Source organism: Pristiophorus japonicus, chromosome 15 (assembly GCF_044704955.1).
Source record: "Pristiophorus japonicus isolate sPriJap1 chromosome 15, sPriJap1.hap1, whole genome shotgun sequence".
NCBI classification, from domain to species: Eukaryota; Metazoa; Chordata; class Chondrichthyes; family Pristiophoridae; genus Pristiophorus; species Pristiophorus japonicus.
Window position 1 is genome coordinate 168,583,544 of NC_091991.1, and position 19,801 is coordinate 168,603,344.

At 43.7% G+C, this 19,801-nt stretch overlaps 1 protein-coding gene across 3 annotated transcripts in view; it reads right to left on the reverse strand.

The window, feature by feature from the left end:
• Positions 1 to 859: 859 nt before the first annotated feature.
• The window catches only part of sdk1a (sidekick cell adhesion molecule 1a), an 892,584-nt gene continuing 873,642 nt past the window's right edge, over positions 860 to 19,801 (reverse strand). For all 3 annotated transcript variants that reach the window (XM_070901293.1, XM_070901295.1, XM_070901292.1), the window contains 4 exons: positions 14,724 to 14,861; positions 10,647 to 10,767; positions 9,702 to 9,831; positions 860 to 5,582 (listed from right to left, as the gene is read on the reverse strand). In XM_070901293.1, the coding sequence (XP_070757394.1) occupies positions 5,304 to 5,582; positions 9,702 to 9,831; positions 10,647 to 10,767; positions 14,724 to 14,861 (668 nt within the window). In that variant the 3' untranslated portion in view covers positions 860 to 5,303. The remainder of the gene's footprint in view (positions 5,583 to 9,701; positions 9,832 to 10,646; positions 10,768 to 14,723; positions 14,862 to 19,801) is intronic.

The following is a 19,801-nucleotide window of genomic DNA, read 5'->3' on the forward strand; positions in this document are numbered from 1 at the left end:
CCAGCCGCGATTGTCCTTCACCTTCCTCCCCCGATGATGCGTTAAAGTTGGTAGAGTCTGTGGGAAACCCGGGACCCGGGTTTTCCACCAACATCAGAACCCCCCCATCTCGCTGCTCCCAATACGCCTTCCCCATGAAAATCTAGCCTAATATATAAAATTACATTGTAACTACTTCTTTAACATTAGGAATGGAAATAACTTTCAACTCATCTCCTCACCCGGTTATCCATAGATCATGGAGAGATTCACAGCCTAGATTTACCTTTCTAGCTAAAAATGGCAAAATACAACAACTGATCAAATGGTAAGCAAATAGGAAAATTGGTGACAAAGAATAAATTAAAACATTATTTCACAAAGGAACCAACTGTGCAGCAGTGACTGCCAGTGCTTTTGCTGATCACATTTAGTGATGGTGTCTTGGGGATTTTCATGTTAGCTTGAATCTGAAATTCTGTTAATCTTTACTGGTACCTTTTGTCCAAATTCTGAGTACGATCCCTCACAACACGTGGGCTCCTTATACCTCAGACACTGGTATGGTTCCCTGCACATTACCCAACAGCAAAGCCTATAAAAAATGCAGTAAACTACATCAACTAATGTCTTAAAAAAAATATTTTTCAGAAAGCAGATACAATTGCTGTTTAAACCACAAGGAACTGGCGTGTACATTAGTATACTGCTAGGGATGGCAACTCTGGTTGGACTTGTCTCTGGAGGTGTCATCATGACTTCCCATTTTCAACCATGCCCCCCCCCCCCCCCATCCCGGTCCCCCGGCAAACAGCCTTTATCTCCGCGCCCCCCCCCCCCTCACCTCCAATATTTTTATAACTAATAAGTGATAGTGTTCAAAGAAAATGGGAAAAAAAGGGCACAATTCTTTTAAGGTGCCTATGATTTTTCTCCTGGGTTGTTCGCAGCAGATTAATCTTCAATTATTGGAGACTCCAGGACAATCCTGGAGGGTTGGCAACCTCTATGTTTGAGACTATCAGCCAATTCACTTTCCGTTATCTATAGCATGATCTTTGTGACAGTGGAACAGTAGAGCCAACATTAGATCAACTCTGATCAGACCCAATCCCAGGTTTTTTTATAAACTAAGTCAACAACTCAAAATGGTTTCTGTATGCCAAGGTAAATATTACACAAGGTAAATTGCATGTTAAGGTAAACATTTCAGACCTCAGTTTTAAGGTGAAGGCCTTATCTGTCCTCCTTCCCATCCCACAGTAACAGGTTGATCACATCACTGTTCGACGGGGTGTTCAGAGCTCTTAATCACGTTGTTAACATTTCCAATTAGCACACGTTAGGAAAATATGAACAAACAAATGAGCAGCTTTACTAAAGCTTAGAATCACAGAGACTTGCCCTACTTACACAGTGATTTTATTATGACTGGCGTGATATCCTTTAATCAAAGTTGGTCTCTGGCGTACTTTGAACATCCTCTACAACGTAATATTTACAAAGAGACAAAGTGAGCCCGCTACACGTAGTGGCAAAAAAGTAGAATCTACAGTAATTCTTTCCTCAACTGCATGGTTATTGCGAACAAATCTAGAGATTGAATTTAACACGAAGTTACACTTAGGGTTGTTTTAGCTTAGAAGTGATTTCATTGCATTCCACTGTATAAAGTAAGCTACTGAAGCCGCATATACTGCTAAAATGGTATGCTGGATATAGTAATGTGCTAAGAAATGCGGCATTTATGTCTGTAGTATACTCCACTTTGTTGAGGACAGATCTCAATCTTTCATCTGACCCAACTTATTTCATACTTCAACAGGATTTCATAAGGGGGTACAAATTCAGCTGTACAAAAAAGTATCTTAAAAATACACATTCATATACATATTGCTAGCAAAACATGTACCAGTCATGTCCTTTACAAAGTACCAAATAAACTTATTGAAAAAATAAAAATGCAAATGCAGACATTCTGATTAAAGCAATATTCATATGGCTTGAGAGTGCATTCAAAGTGTGCTGGGAAGTGTTTCCTTTGTTCCTAGGATGACACTGGGATCGGCATCATCCAAACGCAACATGATACCATTGGAGGGTAATCTCCTATATAAAAATAAACCAACAATGTCCTCCAGGTCTCATGTGTTCTTCCACAGCAGTTTAATATGAATCGATCTCTTTCCTATGGACCAACCGCTAAATACAGTTCCCACCAAAAGTAATGAATTTGTATTCAAACACACAAATACCTACAGTCCTCCACCAGTCAACTGAAAATAACTCGTGATCCTCAAGAAGAAAAATCTGCCTTGTTTACATGGTGCCAAGGAGCACTACCACAAGGTAGAATCCGTTCAGTAAACACTGTTGATTCTTACAGAAATAATACCTCATATTCAGACCAACATTAGTAATATTTGCACAACAGCGAAAGGGATCTTGGAGTCTTTTTCAGGCAGCTTAAAGAGATTGGAAAGATCCCACAATCTTGAGGTAATTCTGTAATCTGTCTTGCACTGCAGTGTTGTGGGCACTGGAAATCTTTCAATTTACACCAGGTCGCACTGAGAAACATTCCCTCACCGTGATTGCGGATAAGCTGAAAGGTCACAAACCCTTTACAGTGATTCTCTCACTCCTGGTGAACAAAGCCTCTATAGGGTGCTATCACCCGAAGGAAATTGTGCCCACCCTATCCTTCATCTAAAAGAGCGGGCAATACTTACAAACCCACTGGGAAATACACGGAGTTTGGGAAATAACATTTTAAAGAAATAATTTTTTTGTGTTTTTATTTAAATTGTCCAAATTAATTTGAATAGTAAATAAATACTATTGTAAGTAGAAAATGTATATCATAAATTCATTGAACGTGGTCAAATATAAAAATTGCGCTAAATATAACAAAGCAAAATGCTTTATGTTACAATAAATAAGTTTTGTTATTTATATTCTGTAGGAGTAATTATCGATATACTGAAGGTTTTAGTGCAAACTAAGCAGCAAATGCACTTTAGTGACACTGTTTATCTCGCTTCTAGAATTACAATGCACTGGGTTGGACATTGTACTTCATTGGTTAGAAAGGCAGACTGATCAACTGAAAAGTGCTCCTATTAAAGCTCAAAATACAGTAATATTAGCTGGATACATTTAAATAATAAAATATCGCAAACAACACATTCTAGTGGTTAACTCCAGATTCAAGTTCAAATGTGTTGAGTGTGTGTTTAATGACATGATTGTGGAACAGAGCTAACACTCCTTTCAAATGTCATTAAGTATTACCTTCATTAAAAGTGCCCTTTCTCACAGTCAGAAAAAATAATCACATTTCCACAAATAATTTTGTTTCCCCTTAAATGTTTTTCTAAAAATAAAATGACACAATTCATTGTCACGGCTTATTTAGTTAATAATACATTCATTTTTTTTAGCGTGTATGATGATGAATATTGTTAGTGTTGTAAGTTTGTGGTCAGGAACATGGGACAGATTCTGGCGACAAGAAATTAAATCTGAGGCCTGGTGGAAGTCAGATTAGCACATTATTTAGTTGCTGAGGTGAGAGTTTAGTGTTTGTCGAGGCATCTACAGTTTAAATTATTTTAAAATTATAATTTAGAAATAAAAGATATTTTAAAAGAATTTTAAGAATACAATTTATATAATGAGATGTTAGCTCATCCAGATTTGAAAGGAGCTCAGTCTTTGTACGATTTGTTGAAAATATGATAAACCTGTGTTCGAGGACTAAAGCTTATGGAGGATCAGTTGCCTCTGAGGGGTAATCACACACTGCGATCCATTTTGCACATTTTTTGTTCCTCCCCCCTCACCAATTTCCCTCTTTATAGCTGTTCCTGCTGCTGCTCTATGCTCCTACATAGTCTGAGCCACTGTCCTTTTTCACAGCTGCTCCAGAACTGCCTCGCGTTGATAAATGCTTTCAGGGTATGTGATAGCTCTGGCCATTGCTTCTCCCGCTTAGTGCTGCTCTCCACCATCACAGTCAGGCTTCATCTGCAGCCTGCCTGGGACCTGCCATACCAAGGGATCCAATACCAGCTGAAGATGGGGAGACAGACCTAGGGCAAGTGAAGTCGGATACTGTAGTCTATGTAGTATAGACTATACTATACTATAAGTGGGCTGCTTAAAAAGAGGAGCTTTTTAGCTCTGAAGTCACTGAAGTGGCACACTGGTGCTTACAGCTAGGGCACACAGGCAGTTCTCAAGAAAGCTCATTTTTGAAGGAAGGTGGGTAAAAAAAAATCCAGTAATAAATTAAAAATGCCAAGGTGAGAAGTGGTTGCTGCTGACGGGTAGACAGATGGACGGACAGAGACAGCACCTAAAAGTCATTGCACTCTTAGCATCCTGAGAATAAAAACCGAGCTGAACTAAGTGCAATTCTGAGACTTAATCGTGTTCACTCATACTACAGGAAACCCACTACTAGTTTGTGACCTCTCAAACTGCCCAGAGTTAGAAGTGGGATGGCCAGCGATCCGTTTCGTATCTTGTATTCTTTCCATTTTGCGATGCTTTTCATATATTCTCACCAGCAAGTCCCTCTCTCTCGCTACTGCTTACATTTTCTGAAGAATTAAGAGCATATTCAGAAACTTTTTCTAAAAGTTAGAAAATAATTAAAATGTTTCTACTTCAGTTATTTTGTTGTTGGTGGCACTGTAGGTTTGACTTATTTCACAGTTAAGGTACCCAGTACTTAAGTTACGATGAAATTAAAAGGCAATGATAAAAGCTGCCTGAAACATGCCCTTTTGTGCAGTGGTGGCACAGCAGCTCCTGTAGTATGCCGGAGCACGTAGTGACTCTGTTTAATCTCGGTCTTCCTGTAAGGCCAGCTTTATGCTGTGTTGTATTTTTGGCAGGAACTGACTGTCTGACAGAAGAAGCCTTAATTCCATTTGTCTGGGCTGGTTCCACGCCAAGGTTAAAATATAATTTGTTTTGTGATCAATTTGATTGCTCCCCAAGATAAGGGATATGAGGCAGGGGGCAGCACTATTTTTTTTTAAATGCTGGAATTAAGGACAAGAAAAAAATGTCCATAGAATCTGCATTATTTCACATTCAAACGAATGGAGCACAGATTTTATAAACACCACTGCTATATTGGTATAATCAAGTTACCAACATGTAAAAGGCACTTTTTAGGCAGCTTTGGAGATGACAATTTCCATTAGACTGCTTTCTTCCACACTGTGATTGTGAGTCACTTCATCTGGCACGTTGGTCCATCGAGTGAAGGAATATTTCAGGAATTGTCTTACGCTGTTCACATCGGATTATTACACAAAGGAAGAAAACCCGGTCACAGGAGTCCTTGATCCCGAGGCAGGCTGCACTGTGGGCGTGTAGGCGCCCCCTGTACTCTGTGTCGTGATCACAGTTGGATAGTACAGCTCCTGCTCGCCATCTGTGCATTCCTCGTAAGTATAGGCTGAAGCTCTCGGAAGCCCTTTTGGCTGTCTCTTCCACGAGTTGTAGTAGGTGGGATCGCTCATATAGTGGTTCACAAATGAGTGTGTGCTTTTTGGCAATTCACCTTCGTAATCACTGTCAGTGGCCTGTAAAAGGAGTAACATTTTAGAGTTTCTGATTTGTCCCGAGTTTTGTAAGTATTTTTACCCCTCAGGAACATCAAACACCCTGTGACGATGGGTGGGCTGGTGATCTGATCTAATGGCCTCTGCCAATGTCAATTACTCAGCCAAACTCTCGGAGATACACCAGAACAAAGATACTTAAGAACGGCTTATGATGTTTTGGGGTCTTTTCGAAATATTTTGGCTTCTATATTTTAGATTACTCTCATAGATGTTTTTATAGCTGCTCACTGTCTCAAGCTGTGCTAACTTGGTACATTTTGGTAATGTGACCAGGATAACAAAAAGAAAACTTTCCTTAAAATGCTCTCTGGAAACAGAATCTACCCTGTAACTCGACAGGATCTTTCTCACATCTTCAAAAAGCAGCTGAGCACCGCAACACCAGATCAGGTTTCAACTTTAACTAGTTCGCACATTTCTTAAACAACAGATGAACAACTGAATAAGCATTGGTAATATAACGCACATCTGTAGAGGAGACACTCTACTAAACTAGTCCTTCAAAAGGAAAGTAATAAATGCTTCAATTTCAATACTAAACTATTAGTTAATAGTTAGCCTTTAGAAACACTATTACACAGAGAGAGATAACTGGGCTGATCTATCTCGCTGCAAGTTTCAATCTGACTCAATAGGGTAGATTTTTGTTATCGGTGTTTGGCATTAAGTATCGCTTGGGTACAGCACAGAGAAGAAAATCAGAAAGGGAGAATCGCTGCCAGTAACAGACTTTCCATCCATTATCTGTGCTGTGCCAGGCAATACTTCGTGTCCTGGCACTGATGACCAAAATCTATCCCAATGATTTAAAAATACCCGCTCAATAAATACTCCCCCAACAAAAGTAAGGATTGTGATACACATAACTGGGCAAATCACACTGGCCCTGAAATTCCGCCCTCCCCAGAGTGTGTACGGACCTGGGAAGGCATCACAAAAGCTGGTTTTCAGCACTGGCTTTTCCGATCAGTCAAGCCCTTGTTTGACAGATCCTCTGATTCTCGGCAGCAAGGACATTCACATGGGCAAGATTGCGGTATTTACCCATCTCTTACTCAGTGAATGTCCTTAAAACTCTTGTGCCTGGTAAAAGCAGGTACATAGCCTACTTTTACCAGCGTAAGAGTTTTAAAACTTATAGAAAACATAAAAATAAAATTTAAAAACACTTTATGTTTAAAAACCCTGCCCACTAAGGTATGTTTATTTTAAACCATAATTACAAAACTTAAAAAAAAATCAGAAAAATATTTATTTTGTATCACTTTCAAGTTTCCCCAGTGAGTTGCTGTGTTATTTTGAGCAGGCCGCTTTTTTTTGCCTAAGTTAATAAACCACAGTTTCCCTGATCAATTTGCACCAGCGTAACTCAGTCACAATTTTTTTTTTAGGTAATTTTTTTTCAGCCAAACCGGCCACCCACGCAAATTCTGGCCATTTAGGGAAGTTTGGCCAACTGAGTTACTCCAGTTCTTCTTAGGCCTGCATATGTGGCCTCTGCAGAAAAACCTTCCGGAGAGTTAAAGGACAGGTAAGTGCAGCAGATGCCCGGACAGCAGCAGCAGGAGAGGTAAGGGGGGTGGGGGGGAGCCTTTCGGATATAGTTCGGTGCGGGGATCAGGAGGGAGGAGGCCATTCGGCCTGGGATAGGGGCGGGGGAGTGGACGAGGCCACTCGGCCAGGGCTAGGGGTGGGTGGGGGAGTGGACTGGGAGGCCACTTGGCCAGGGCTAGGGGAGCAGACCGGGAGGCTACTCGGTCAGGGCTAGGGGCGGGGGAGTTGTCTGGGAGGCCACTTGGCCAGGGCTAGGGGAGCAGACCAGGAGGCTACTCGGTCAGGGCTAGGGGTGGGGGAGTGGACCGGCAAGCCACTCGGAGCTAGGGGCGGGCAGGGAACGGACCAGGAGGCCCTTCGGCCTGGGATAGGGGCGGAGAACAGCACCAGCATCGGGGGGGGGGGGGGGGGGGGAAACGGGGACACACTTTAATAACTGGAGGCAAGTTGCTGCAATGTATTTTAATGTGTTGCTGGCTGTATGTTTCACTTTGCAACCTCAGCCCACATTGTATCCCTGGTTACTGTGGTAACCCGATCTTTTTGGTGCAGATCAAGGCTCCACCCCCAAAACTAAAGGATAGATTAGGCTGCTCCAAAATGAAGAAATCAAACGGGGAAACTTAGGAAAAAAAATTAGCCATTCGGGCCACCAAGAAACAGGCATAACACTCTTCAAGTATGCCAAAAAAAAGGTTTGGGGAAAATTGAGCCCATTAACTTTAATTTAAATATGTGGAGTGTTTTTACAACATTTTTATTTGTGTTTAGGTGTGTTTAGGTGTTGGGGGCTCATTCATAATAATGAGAACTCCTACTTACAGAGTTCCCATTATTATGAATGAGAAAATACTTTACCTTGATTGGGTGTCCAGGCCCACGTGACTCCAGCTCCAGCTCCAGCTCTACGTATGTTCAGACGTGCACGCGCTGCAACGCGCATGCCTCTTAGGCTTAAAACCGCAATCGCTGGTAGGCACCCGAGCTAAAGGTAAGTGCGCATCTTTTCTCTTGTTTTCACGTGAACGCCTGCGAGAAGCCTCCGACCGGGATTTCAGGGTCATTATGTTTTTGTTTGAATGAAGCTTGGCTTCAAGCTATATATGCACAGTGAAAAAAGACACTTACAACACTTGGGGGAAAAAAAATAATTCTTGGGATGCGGGTGTTGCCAGTAAGGCCGTCATTTATTGCCCTTCCCTAGTAATTACCCTTGGAAAGGTGGTGGTGGGCCATTGGACTAAGCTGGGGACATGTAAACTCCTTCAGTATTATGACTGAATTAAAGAGATCGCTGCTACAATTAAACTAGACATTTTTGACACACGGCCCTCCAATTTTCTCTTAGCCCTAATCAAGAAGAGCCTGGCCTTTGCTTAAAGCTTTCCTGACACTACACCCTATGAAGTCACTCGGTGTGAAGCTGCACTTTTAACATTCCATGACACAGCACACTGGAAAACCAAGGCACAGTGTCATGGTGTCATTATAATGATTTATTTTTGCAGCAATTTCCCCCAGTAATTTTTCTGCCCCCTGCCAGCCCCTTGGTCTTCTATCGGTACTTGTTGCTAGGATACGATTTGCTTCCACAACCTCTTCAAAGCAGTGATTCTTCATGTGTGAGCCTAGAGGGTACGGGTCAGCAGGGAATTTGACCGCTAGGCCCAATCCTGCCCTTATTTGATGTCCATACACTTCGAGCAGGGCCTGGATGATTTTCTATACCCAAGCCCAGGAGTGCATGAGCCCGACTGCAGTATCCTGACTGCTGCCAAGGCTGAGCTCAGTTAACTCAGCACAAACTGGGGATTGAACCTGGGACTTTCCCATTCTGTATGGCTCAGTTACTGACTGTCTTAACCAGCTGAGCAATTGGGGAACTTATTTAAAACTTTAGTGATAACGTTTCCTCCCCAAAATGCTGTCACAGTTTTGATTCTGGAAGCTGTTTGTGCCCAAGTATTATTAAATTAAAATTAGCTCTTTCAAAGAATCAAGGCAGGCACAATGGGCCAAATGACCTCCTTCTGTGTTGCATCATTTTGTGATGGGACAGAGTATATAATAGCGTAGAGAAGGTATGCCATAGGGGACAGAAGGTGTGGGAAATGGAGTATGAGGTGAGGACCAGGGGAACAGAGTATGGGATAGGGCTATGAGGGAAGAGTAGGGAAGTGAGAATAATTGAGTAGCTCTTTTAAAGAAATGGCACAGGCACAATGGGCTGAATGGCCTCCTTCTGTGCTGTATAATTCTATTCTATTAAACTCCAGTGATAAGATGGAGCCGAGTAAATTGCTTGATCGGTATTTGAGCAGCCTGTAGGAGAGTTGGACTAGAAATTACCACCTTTCTCCCTACAAAACCTGTAAGTTGCAGCAGTTTGGCACACAAAGCAGAAATATATAACACCATGCATCCACGGGCAAGCCCTGCAGTGTGACTGTGCCCCTTCACTGGCCGGACAGTGGTATGTAGGTCCCAGGGGATACAAGATTAAACAGAAGCATGGGCCCTTACCTCAGATTCTGATATTTCTGTAGGTTTCTCTGTCAGAGTGGTGCTTTCTGTCAGCACAACTCCATTGTAGTTATTACATAAATCCTCATCGGAATAGCGTAACCCTCCTGGGCTGGGCCTGGGTGGAAACCTGGCAACACAGAGAGAGAGAGAAAAATTAGGAATATTAACACCTCCTACAGTCAACAGTTATTTTATGTTATCACAATAAGCAGACTTTTTAAATATACAATTTCAGGTCTAAAGCCCAACTTTTCTACTGTCTTTGATGTTGGGTGGTCACTATGGACAAGGATTGTGTAAGTTTGGTACCACTGTAAATAAATTATATGTAAAGCAGTAAATTTAAAGAGAACTATTTGCTCGAGAATGTGACAAACCTAATTAGCAGACTATTAGCAAGGTCATACTCCCTGTGAGGGACTACAATTTAGTGCTGAAGGATGTGTTTGTACTGCAATTTGAGCAGCGACACTAAAGCTGCAGTATAAATCTCAGTCAGGTCTTGAGCAGACTCTGGAGGAGTTCATCTTGCACACTTTGGATCTGATATTGCATGGAGAAAAATTCCAGTGCGTTGTCAAACTTTAAAAAGTGCTTCAAAATAAACACAGAAAATGCTGGAAACACTTAGCAGGTCAGGCAGTATCTGTGGAGAGAGAGAGTTAACGTTTCTGGTTGATGACCCACCGTCAGAACTGCTGCCTGATCTGATGAGAATTTCCAGCGTCCGCAGTACTTTTGTATTTTGTTTCAACGCCTTCGGCAATTTTTAAATCAACCGAAAGCCAAGTTAAATGTTTAGACATTGAAGACAGTCTTACCTGTGCCTTCTAAATACTGAAATTTTACATACTGGAAGAGAAGCTCAGCACTAGTATAATCATTGTGGAAACGGCAGTATAAACACACGGAGCCCAGCTGAGATCTGGTGTCAGTCCTTACCTGGTGCCATTCTTCTTACAGAAATTGCTCTTAACAGTCAGGTGTCTGCTGTTCAGCTCCAGTGCAGTAAACCCTCCATTATCTAAGGTGAGAGTTTCTTCCACAGTTGTACTATTTTTACCTAAATGACAAAATAGCTACAGTAAATAAAGCACAGAGCTGCTTGGTGCTGTCATACACACTTGAGGGCGAGATTTATGGCCCATTGATAGTTAATGGACAGAAACTCGAGCCCTTTATTACTGTTGCAGTGCAAGTTTAAACTTGTGGTTTTGTGTAACCCCAGATGCTACTGGAAATAAAACACAAGGTTCAAGTAAAAGGTAAGGATTTGAAGCTTAAATGCTTTTATTTTAGAAACAATGGGCTAGAGTTTCCTTAACCTGTTTTTCTGGCACCCTCACCCGAGGTACGCAGCTTTTGTCTGCCTCCAAGCGCGCCAAAAAAAGACGTCCGTATTCTGGCCGCTCATCGATCGTGGCGCAGCGTGGCCCAATGGAGTGAGGGCGGAGCCAGGTCCCGGCGCTGAAAACAGTGCTGGGACCTCTGCACATGCGCGCTAGAGTCTGCGCGCATGTGCAGTAGCTCCTGGCAGGCCGTTTCTGCAAACACACGCTGCAGGCTGTGTGGGAGGGGCCAGAAGCACGCCAACCCTAGCCCTGGCCGAATAGCCTCCCTCATCGGCGGTCAGAGTGTGCTCTGTAGGCTGTGTCAACTCTGACCTGACTATAAAACTCCTATAGAGTTTCTGGGGCTCTGGGTTTGTAACTCTCGACCAGATGAACCGGGGATTCATGCGGGTGTTTGATGCCATGCTAGACATCAGTCTAGACGTGCCAAACTCTTACAGGACTCTGAAGGGGTTTGTGGGCCATTGTCATCAGCAAGCGGTCATCACCAAAGCCCTCCAAGATCAGTGCCCCAAACATGAAGTCAGGACCTCTGTGAGTGAGGACGGGAGTAACTGCGTCGCCCAGGCAGCCCAGTAACCGGCCCCGACAGGATGAACAGATGCGTCTGAACGGAGGGAATGTCCACCGTATCTCAGGCAAACAAGATCCTCAGGATACTGAAGTCCAAGGGGCTGGCTCCAGACCTTCCAGAGGATTTGTACCATTTGATCAAGCGGGTACTTCCACCTCCACCTCCACCTCCCCCCGCCCCCCCCCATACCCCTCACTCACCCCTCCCCTCCCCCCCTCCCCACCCAGCCCTGGCCGAATGGTCTCCCTCATCGGCGGCCCACTGCCTTCCCAGGCCATGTTTTGGTAGAACTTCTATTTTTTTTATTTGTTATTGATTGATTGATTGCTTATTCCTTTGGTCTTGGTGCTTTCGGTGCAGGGTTCCTTCTATTTTTTATTTGTTAATTAATTGCTTATTATTTTTTGTGCTTTGTTCGGTGCTTAGTGGTGCTTTAAATGTAGTTACTTGCGCCGATAAGGTAAGGTTTTTCTGTGCGGACAGAAGTGGCAACATACGCTGGCCTAAGTTAGTTTGGAGCAACTATTTGCTGGTCAAACACCTAAAACAGGGGTAAGTGGCTGGGAACGCTCCCTTTTGAAAAAAAAATTGAACTAAAAAAAACCTAACTAACTCACTTACACTGGTGCAAATTAAATGGCCAGAATTGCAATAAAAAGATAGTTCAGAAAAATTAAGTTGCTCCAAAAAAAAAAGAGCAACTCCTGGGGAAACGTCACCCATAGAAATTTACAGTGCAGAAGGAGGCATTTTGGCCCATCGTGTCCGCGCCGGCCTGCAAAGACCTGCATGGCCCTCAGTCAGCAGTTCTGAAGGTTACATATAAACCTATGAACAATGGCGGAAAGGCAAAGAGCACCCAGCCCAACCAGTCCGCCCCACACAACTGCGACACCCCTTACGGTGAAACATTCTACACTCCATCCCAATCGAAGCCATGTAATCTCCTGGGAGAGACAAAAAAACAGATAAAAACCCAGGCCAATTGGGGGAAAAAAAATCTGGGAAAATTCCTCTCTGACCCATCCAGGCGATCGAAGCCAGTCCAGGAGATCACCCTGGCCGTATTCGATTCCCTGCAGTACTTACCATCGTATCTTAAGGGATACAAAGTCAATAGAAAGGCACACTGATCCAAAGATTTTTTTTTAAAACTACTTGTGAACGTTGCTGATAGTGAATCAGATGATACGCTGTTTATAATGACAGGGCCATTATACAGGTTACACAATATATTGGGCCCAAATTTGCCGAGGAGTTGCTCTTTTTTTTGGAGCAACTTGATTTTTCTGTAGTATCTTAAAAATTCCCATTCTGCACATTTAATTTGCGCCAGTATAAGTGAGTTAAGTTAGGATTTTTTTTAGTTTAGTTTTTTTTTTCAAAAAGGGACAAATATGGGGAAGACTACAGAGGAATTTTATAAGAAGAACAAGTATTTTGAATATGATATTCTTGGGGACTGGGAGCCAATGAGGATGGTGAGAAATAGTGCAAATAGGACCGGATAGAATAGGATAGGAGCAGTAGATTTCTGGATGAATTGCAGTTTTATATAAGGAACAGCTGGGTAAGGAAACACTGGAGAAATCAAGCCTGGAGTGGATGAGGCAAAGATACCATTGTAAAAGAGGCAGCAGGCGATTTTGGTGATGGATTGGATGTGGGGTTTCATCAGGGTGTGCAGAACGTTATGGTTTTACTCATTGGGTTCAGCCTCATTGAATAGTCTCTGCTGGTGCTGAACAGGATGGCTTCAGTCCTGCTGACATTCAGGTGGAGGAAATTCAGGCTCCACTACAACTGGACAGCACAATGCCAAAGGGAGTCAAGAGCAGTGGCAGAGAGGTAAAGTTGGGTGGTGTTGTCATAAATATGGAAAGAAACTTTGTGCTTCTAGATAATGCCACTAAGGGGCAGTTAAGAAATATCAGGGAGCCAAGGATGGAGCCCCAGGGCATGCCAGGGGTAACTGCGCAGACTGGAGAGGGGATATACTAATTTCATTAGCACAGTTAGGAGTGGAACAATAGCAGGGCAATGCCACAATGACCAGAAGGATGGAGCGATCGACTGTTGACATCCATGGAGAAGTCACATGCTGTTGTTTGAATCACATATGATGCCATTTGTGACTTTGAGCAGTGCACTCTTGATGCAGTGGGTGGGATGGAAACTAAATTCAAAGGAGTCAAACACCAGGTGAGTGCAAAGTTGGGTTACAATGATGCTCATGAGGACCTTAAAGAGGAAGGGAAGGTTACGTGAGAGGATAGAGGAGGTGAGGGTGACCAATGTCTATTAGACTGTGGTATTGTGCACGGACAGTGGTGTTGAAATTGCCTCTTTATACTCCGTTCGTTAGCGCCTCCGAGGGACGCAAAATACTTTTCGCCGGGGGTAGGGGAGTGGGCACTATGGGCTTCCGCCAGACAACCGGCGATGACATCATCACTGTGCGCAGCGACCTTTAGCGCCGCACGCCAACCCCTGTCAGTGCCAGCTTCGCGTGTCGATATCTGCCCGCAGGGTGAAATTTAAAGGGAGGTCGCCAGTGCCCAGCGCTGCCATCTTGACGGTTTTGCTTATTCTCCGGTCGGCTCCAGTACTTGTACCCTCGCGTGGTCCGGGCCACCATCTCCGTTTTGGGTGCCAGGCTGCAGCCCCAGTACCACGCTGCCCTGGTGGCCCAGTGGAGGACATCAGAGGCCTTGCAGAGTGCGCAGCGGCCTTCCCCTTTAAGAGAAGGTAAGGGGTGTTGTCACGTGTCAGTGCTAGGTAGAGCATCTGCGTAGCGCTGCTGACTGCTCCCCTTTAGCGCCGCTGGGCCCGTCCCTACAGGATGTGGAGCACGCCGGGCCTGGACGTGCGTGCTGGGCGCAGGAAGTAATGCTCTGAGCAGGTTACCACCCCCAATCGAGGCGCAGGGCAATTTAACCCCCAGTAACACTATCCAAATGTGCATTCGTTGTGCACTGATAATTGAATAACAAAGGATTATATGTAACCTGTTTGCACTTTTGAAGTTTTTCAATTTAAAAATAGATTAAAATGATTACAATTCTCCATACTATATGGTAGTGAATGTTTTACCTGTGTTGTTCTTGTACTTCTTGCTCTGTCCATGTAGGATCAGCCCAAACACCATGAGCAGAATGAGAATAAGGCTGCAGAGTGCCATCACCACCAGGAACCACCACTCTTCATAAAATGGAGGATTTCCCAGCTGAGCTGAAGAAAAATCCACAGCAAACATGGAGATATAAGTAACTGTTATCTAACATGAAACATCTCCACCACTCCTTGTATTTTGCAGTCAGCCATTCACCTCCCTGCACTTTTTCACAGTGAGCAGTCTGTAATGTATACATGTCATGTATACATGTCAAAGAATTGCAAATTCACCACATGGCTCACATGCTCCACATGTTGCAGCTGCATGCTGTACTAGCTTGAACATAGGAACAGGAGAAGGCCATTTAGCCCCATCAAGCCTGTTCCATCGTTCAATGAGATCATGGCTGCTCTGTGACCTAACTCCATACACTCGCCTTTTCCCCATATTCCTTAATACCTCTGGTTAACAAAAATCTATCAGATTTAATATTAACAATTAACCTAGCATCAACTACCGTGTTTCTTAACTTCACTCCTGAAAGGTCTGACTCTTAACTTTTAGGCTATGTTCCCGAGTATTATTTAGACTCTCCAACCATAGTTTCTCTCTGACTACCCTATCAATTCCCCTTAATATCTTGATAACTTTGATAAAATCACTCCTTAACCATCTAAATTCCAGGGCATACAACCCTAGTTTGTGTAATCTCTCCTCGTAATTTAATCCCTGGAGTCCTGGTTTCATTCGGGTAAATCTACAGGGGCACTCACTCCAATGCCAATAAAACCTTCCTAAGTGTGGTGCCCAGATCTGAACACTGTACTCTAGGTGTGGTCCAACAAGGGCTCTGTATAGCTGCAGCACAACTTCTACCTCCTTGCATTCTAGTCCTCTAGATGTAAAGGTCAGCACTCATTAGCCTTTTTGATTATTTTCTGTACCTGTCCATGAATTTTAATGATCTATGTACATGGCCCCCTAAGTCTCTTTGGACCTCCACTGTTTCTATCTTTTTGCCAGTTAGAAAGGACTCTAATCTAGACTTTTTAGGTCCAAACAGATAACCTCACATTTGCCTATATTGAAATCCATTTGCCACAGTTTTGCCCATTCACTTAATCTATTAGTATTTCTTTGTAATTTTATGCTTCCACCTACACTGCTTACAATGTCGCCTATCTTTGTGTCATTGGCAAACTTGGATATGTGGCTCTCTATCCCATCAGCTAACTCGTTAATAAGTATGGTGAATAGTTGAGATCCCAACACAGATGCCTGTGGGACACCACTAGTCACATCCTACCAATTAGAGTACCTGCCCATTATCCCTAATCTGTCTCCTGCCGCTCAGCCTATTTCCCAACCAGCTCAATAATTTGCCTTCATTCCATGAGCTTCAACTTTAGCTAACAGTCTCTTATGAGGGACTGTATCGAATGCCTTCTTGAAGTCCATATAAATAACATCCACTGACATTCCCCTGTCCACTACTTTAGTCACCTCTTCAAAAAGTTCAATCAAGTTCGTCAGGCATGACCTACCCTTTATAAACCCATGATCAGCTGAACATTTTCAAGGTGTTCAGTCACTCTATCTGTAATTATAGACTCTAGTAATTTCCCAACAACAGATGCTACACTAACTGGTCTGTAATTCCCTGGCTCCCTCGCTCACCTTTCTTAAATAGCGGAGTGACATGTGCAATTTTCTAATTTAAAGGATTGGTTCCTGAACTGAGATAACTTTGGAAGATTATAGTTAGGGCATCTGCAAGGTTCTCACCTACTTCCTTCAAAACCCTGGGATGGAAACCATTTGGTCCTGGCGATTTGTCACTCTTTAATGCCATTATTTTCTTCATTAGTGTTATTTTGTTTACTTTAATTTTGGTGAGTCCCTATCCCTGATTCAATATTAGTTTCCTTGGGATGTCTGGCATACTATCCTCTTCCGAACTGTAAATATTGACGCAAAGTAATTATTCACTTTGTCTGCCATTTCCTTATTATTTACACTATCAGCGTTATTAGTTTTCAAATATTTACAATTATATTAGGGGAAAAAAGAGCGTGGTCACATTGCACCTGACCACAGGTGCAGAAGTAGGCCATTCGGCCCTTCGAGCCTGCACTGCCATTCAATGAGTTCATGGCTGAATATGCAACTTCAGTACCCCATTCCTGCTTTCTCGCCATACCCCTTGATCCCCCTAGTAGTAAGAACTACATCTAACTCCTTTTTGAATATATTTAGTGAATTGGCCTCAACAACTTTCTGTGGTAGAGAATTCCACAGGTTCACCACTCTCTGGGTGAAGAAGTTTCTCCTCATCTCGGTCCTAAATGGCTTACCCCTTATCCTTAGACTGTGACCCCTGGTTCTGGGCTTCCCCAACATTGGGAACATACTTCCTGCATCTAACATGTCTAAACCCATCAGGATTTTAAACGTTTCTATGAGATCCCCTCTCATTCTTCTGAACTCCAGTGAATACAAGCCCAGTTGATCCAATCTTTCTTGATATGTCAATCCCGCCATCCTGGGAATCAGTCTGGTGAACCTTCGCTGCACTCCCTCAATAGCAAGAACGTCCTTCCTCAAGTTAGGAGACCAAAACTGTACACAATACTCCAGGTGTGGCCTCACCAAGGCCCTGTACAACTGTAGTAACACCTCCCTGCCCCTGTACTCAAATCCCCTCGCTATGAAGGCCAACATGCCATTTGCTTTCTTAACCGCCTGCTGTACCTGCATGCCAACCTTCAATGACTGATGCACCATGACACCCAGGTCTTGTTGCACCTCCCCTTTTCCTAAACTGTCACCATTCAGATAATAGTCTGTCTCTCTGTTTTTACCACCAAAGTGGATAACCTCACATTTATCCACATTATACTTCATCTGCCATGTATTTGCCCACTCACCTAACCTATCCAAGTCACTCTGCAGCCTCATAGCATCCTCCTCACAGCTCACACTGCCACCCAACTTAGTGTCATCCGCAAATTTGGAGATACTACATTTAATTCCCTCGTCTAAATCATTAATGTACAATGTAAACAGCTGGGTCCCCAGCACAGAACCTTGCGGTACCCCACTAGTCACTGCCTGCCATTCTGAAAAGTACCCATTTACTCCTACTCTTTGCTTCCTGTCTGCCACCCAGTTCTCAATCCACGTCAGCACACTACCCCCAAATCCCATGTGCTTTAGCTTTGCACATTAATCTCTTGTGTGGGACCTTGTCGAAAGCCTTCTGAAAGTCCAAATACACCACATCAACTAGTTCTCCCTTGTCCACTCGACTGGAAACATCCTCAAAAAATTGTCACCTTTTGGTGTTCTTTGTATCTTTCCCAGTTGCCAGGATCTGTGCTATTTTTTGCATTTTTGTACGCCTTTTTCTTTTAGTTTCATATTGACTCTTACGTTTTTTGTCGTCTATCGCTGTTTTTTTTGGCAGGTGGAGCCCTTGCCTCTTAGGGGTATAAACTGGTTCTATATCACGTTACATTCTTTTTTGAACACCTCCCACTGATCTTCTGGAGTTTTACCCATTAACAGATCTGCCCAGTTTACTTTGGACAGTCTTGGTCTCATCCCGTTGAAGTCAGCCTTACCTAAGTCTAGAATCTTAGCAGCTATTTTATGTTTCTTCCTTTCAAACACAACATTGAATTTGATCATATTATGATTGCCATTAGATAAATGTCATACACCGTTAGGCTGTTAACTAAACCTGACTCTTTAATGAATCTAGGACATATTGTTGCAGAAAATTATCCTGAACTCACTTAAGAAGTTCGCTAACTTTGACATGCATTAGTCTGTTTATCCCAATTTAGATGAAAGTTTAAGGTGGGGAAATTGCATGGTGCCCCGTTTGGGGGCAGTAACAACTGCGAGATGGGATTTCCTGCGCCAGGAGCCGAAGTCCTGCCTTGCGTCCTAAATTCGGGTTACCACCCCTGAGAACAAGTGTAGCGCAAAATAACAATCTCCACATGCTCTGTGGGGCGCGAGCGGGGTGCAAGGGATCACTGAGGGATGTGTAGTGCTGCCGCATACACAGGGCCCTCCCCTTCATTAAAGGGGAGGGCTAAACTATCGACTTTGTGGGGGAGAAACGGGTCCCTACCTTGACTACCGGGCAGTACCGTGGAGTGGAGTGCCGGGCTGCAAAATCGCGATGCGGACCCCGCGATCGAACATGAAGCAGGCCGTGACTGGTAAGTCGGCCGAATTTTTTAAAAACTCCACCTCCCCTTTAAATTTTGCCCCACGAGTGGCCTGCAGTCCGGTACGCTCACCCTGAAGGTGTCGTGGCATCGCTCCGGACCAAAACTGGGTCGCTGTGCATCGTCATCGCCAGCACAACGGAGCTGGGTGCTACCGGCTACTGCTGCCGCTACCGGCTACTGCTGCCGCTACCGGCTACTGCTGCCGCTACCGGCTACTGCTGTCGCTACCGGCTACTGCTGCCGCTACCGGCTACTGCTGCCGCTACCGGCTACTGCTGCCGCTAAACTCCTGTGGAATTTCGTGGAAGTCGTTAGTGGCGCCACACTCGGCCGAAATTTAATTTGTGCCCCGTTAGGCGCAAACGCCCTGAATTTCTCCCTCAATATCCCCCATTAAATCTACTCTGTCTTTACTACATACTTGTCTAATCTCTGCACTTATGTATTCTGTCACTGCACAACTGCTACCAGGGGCCCTATACATAACTCCCACTACAGGCTTAAATCCTTTTCTATTTCTTAATTCTACACACAGAGCCTCCACTGCTTGCTTACCTCTCGTTATATCCTCTCTCATCATTTCATCCTTAAACGCCAGGGCTATTCCCCCCTTCTACCATGTTTCCCTACGCTTTCTGTAAACCTTATAACCTGGTATATTCAGTTCCTAGTCATGACCGTCTTGTAGCCATGTCTCAGTAATGGCTACCATGACATACCCTAATGTAGTTGAATTTGCGCCTGCAATTCATTCAATTTGTTCCTTATACTTTGTGCATTTGTATAAAGAATGCTTATTTGGACCACACATC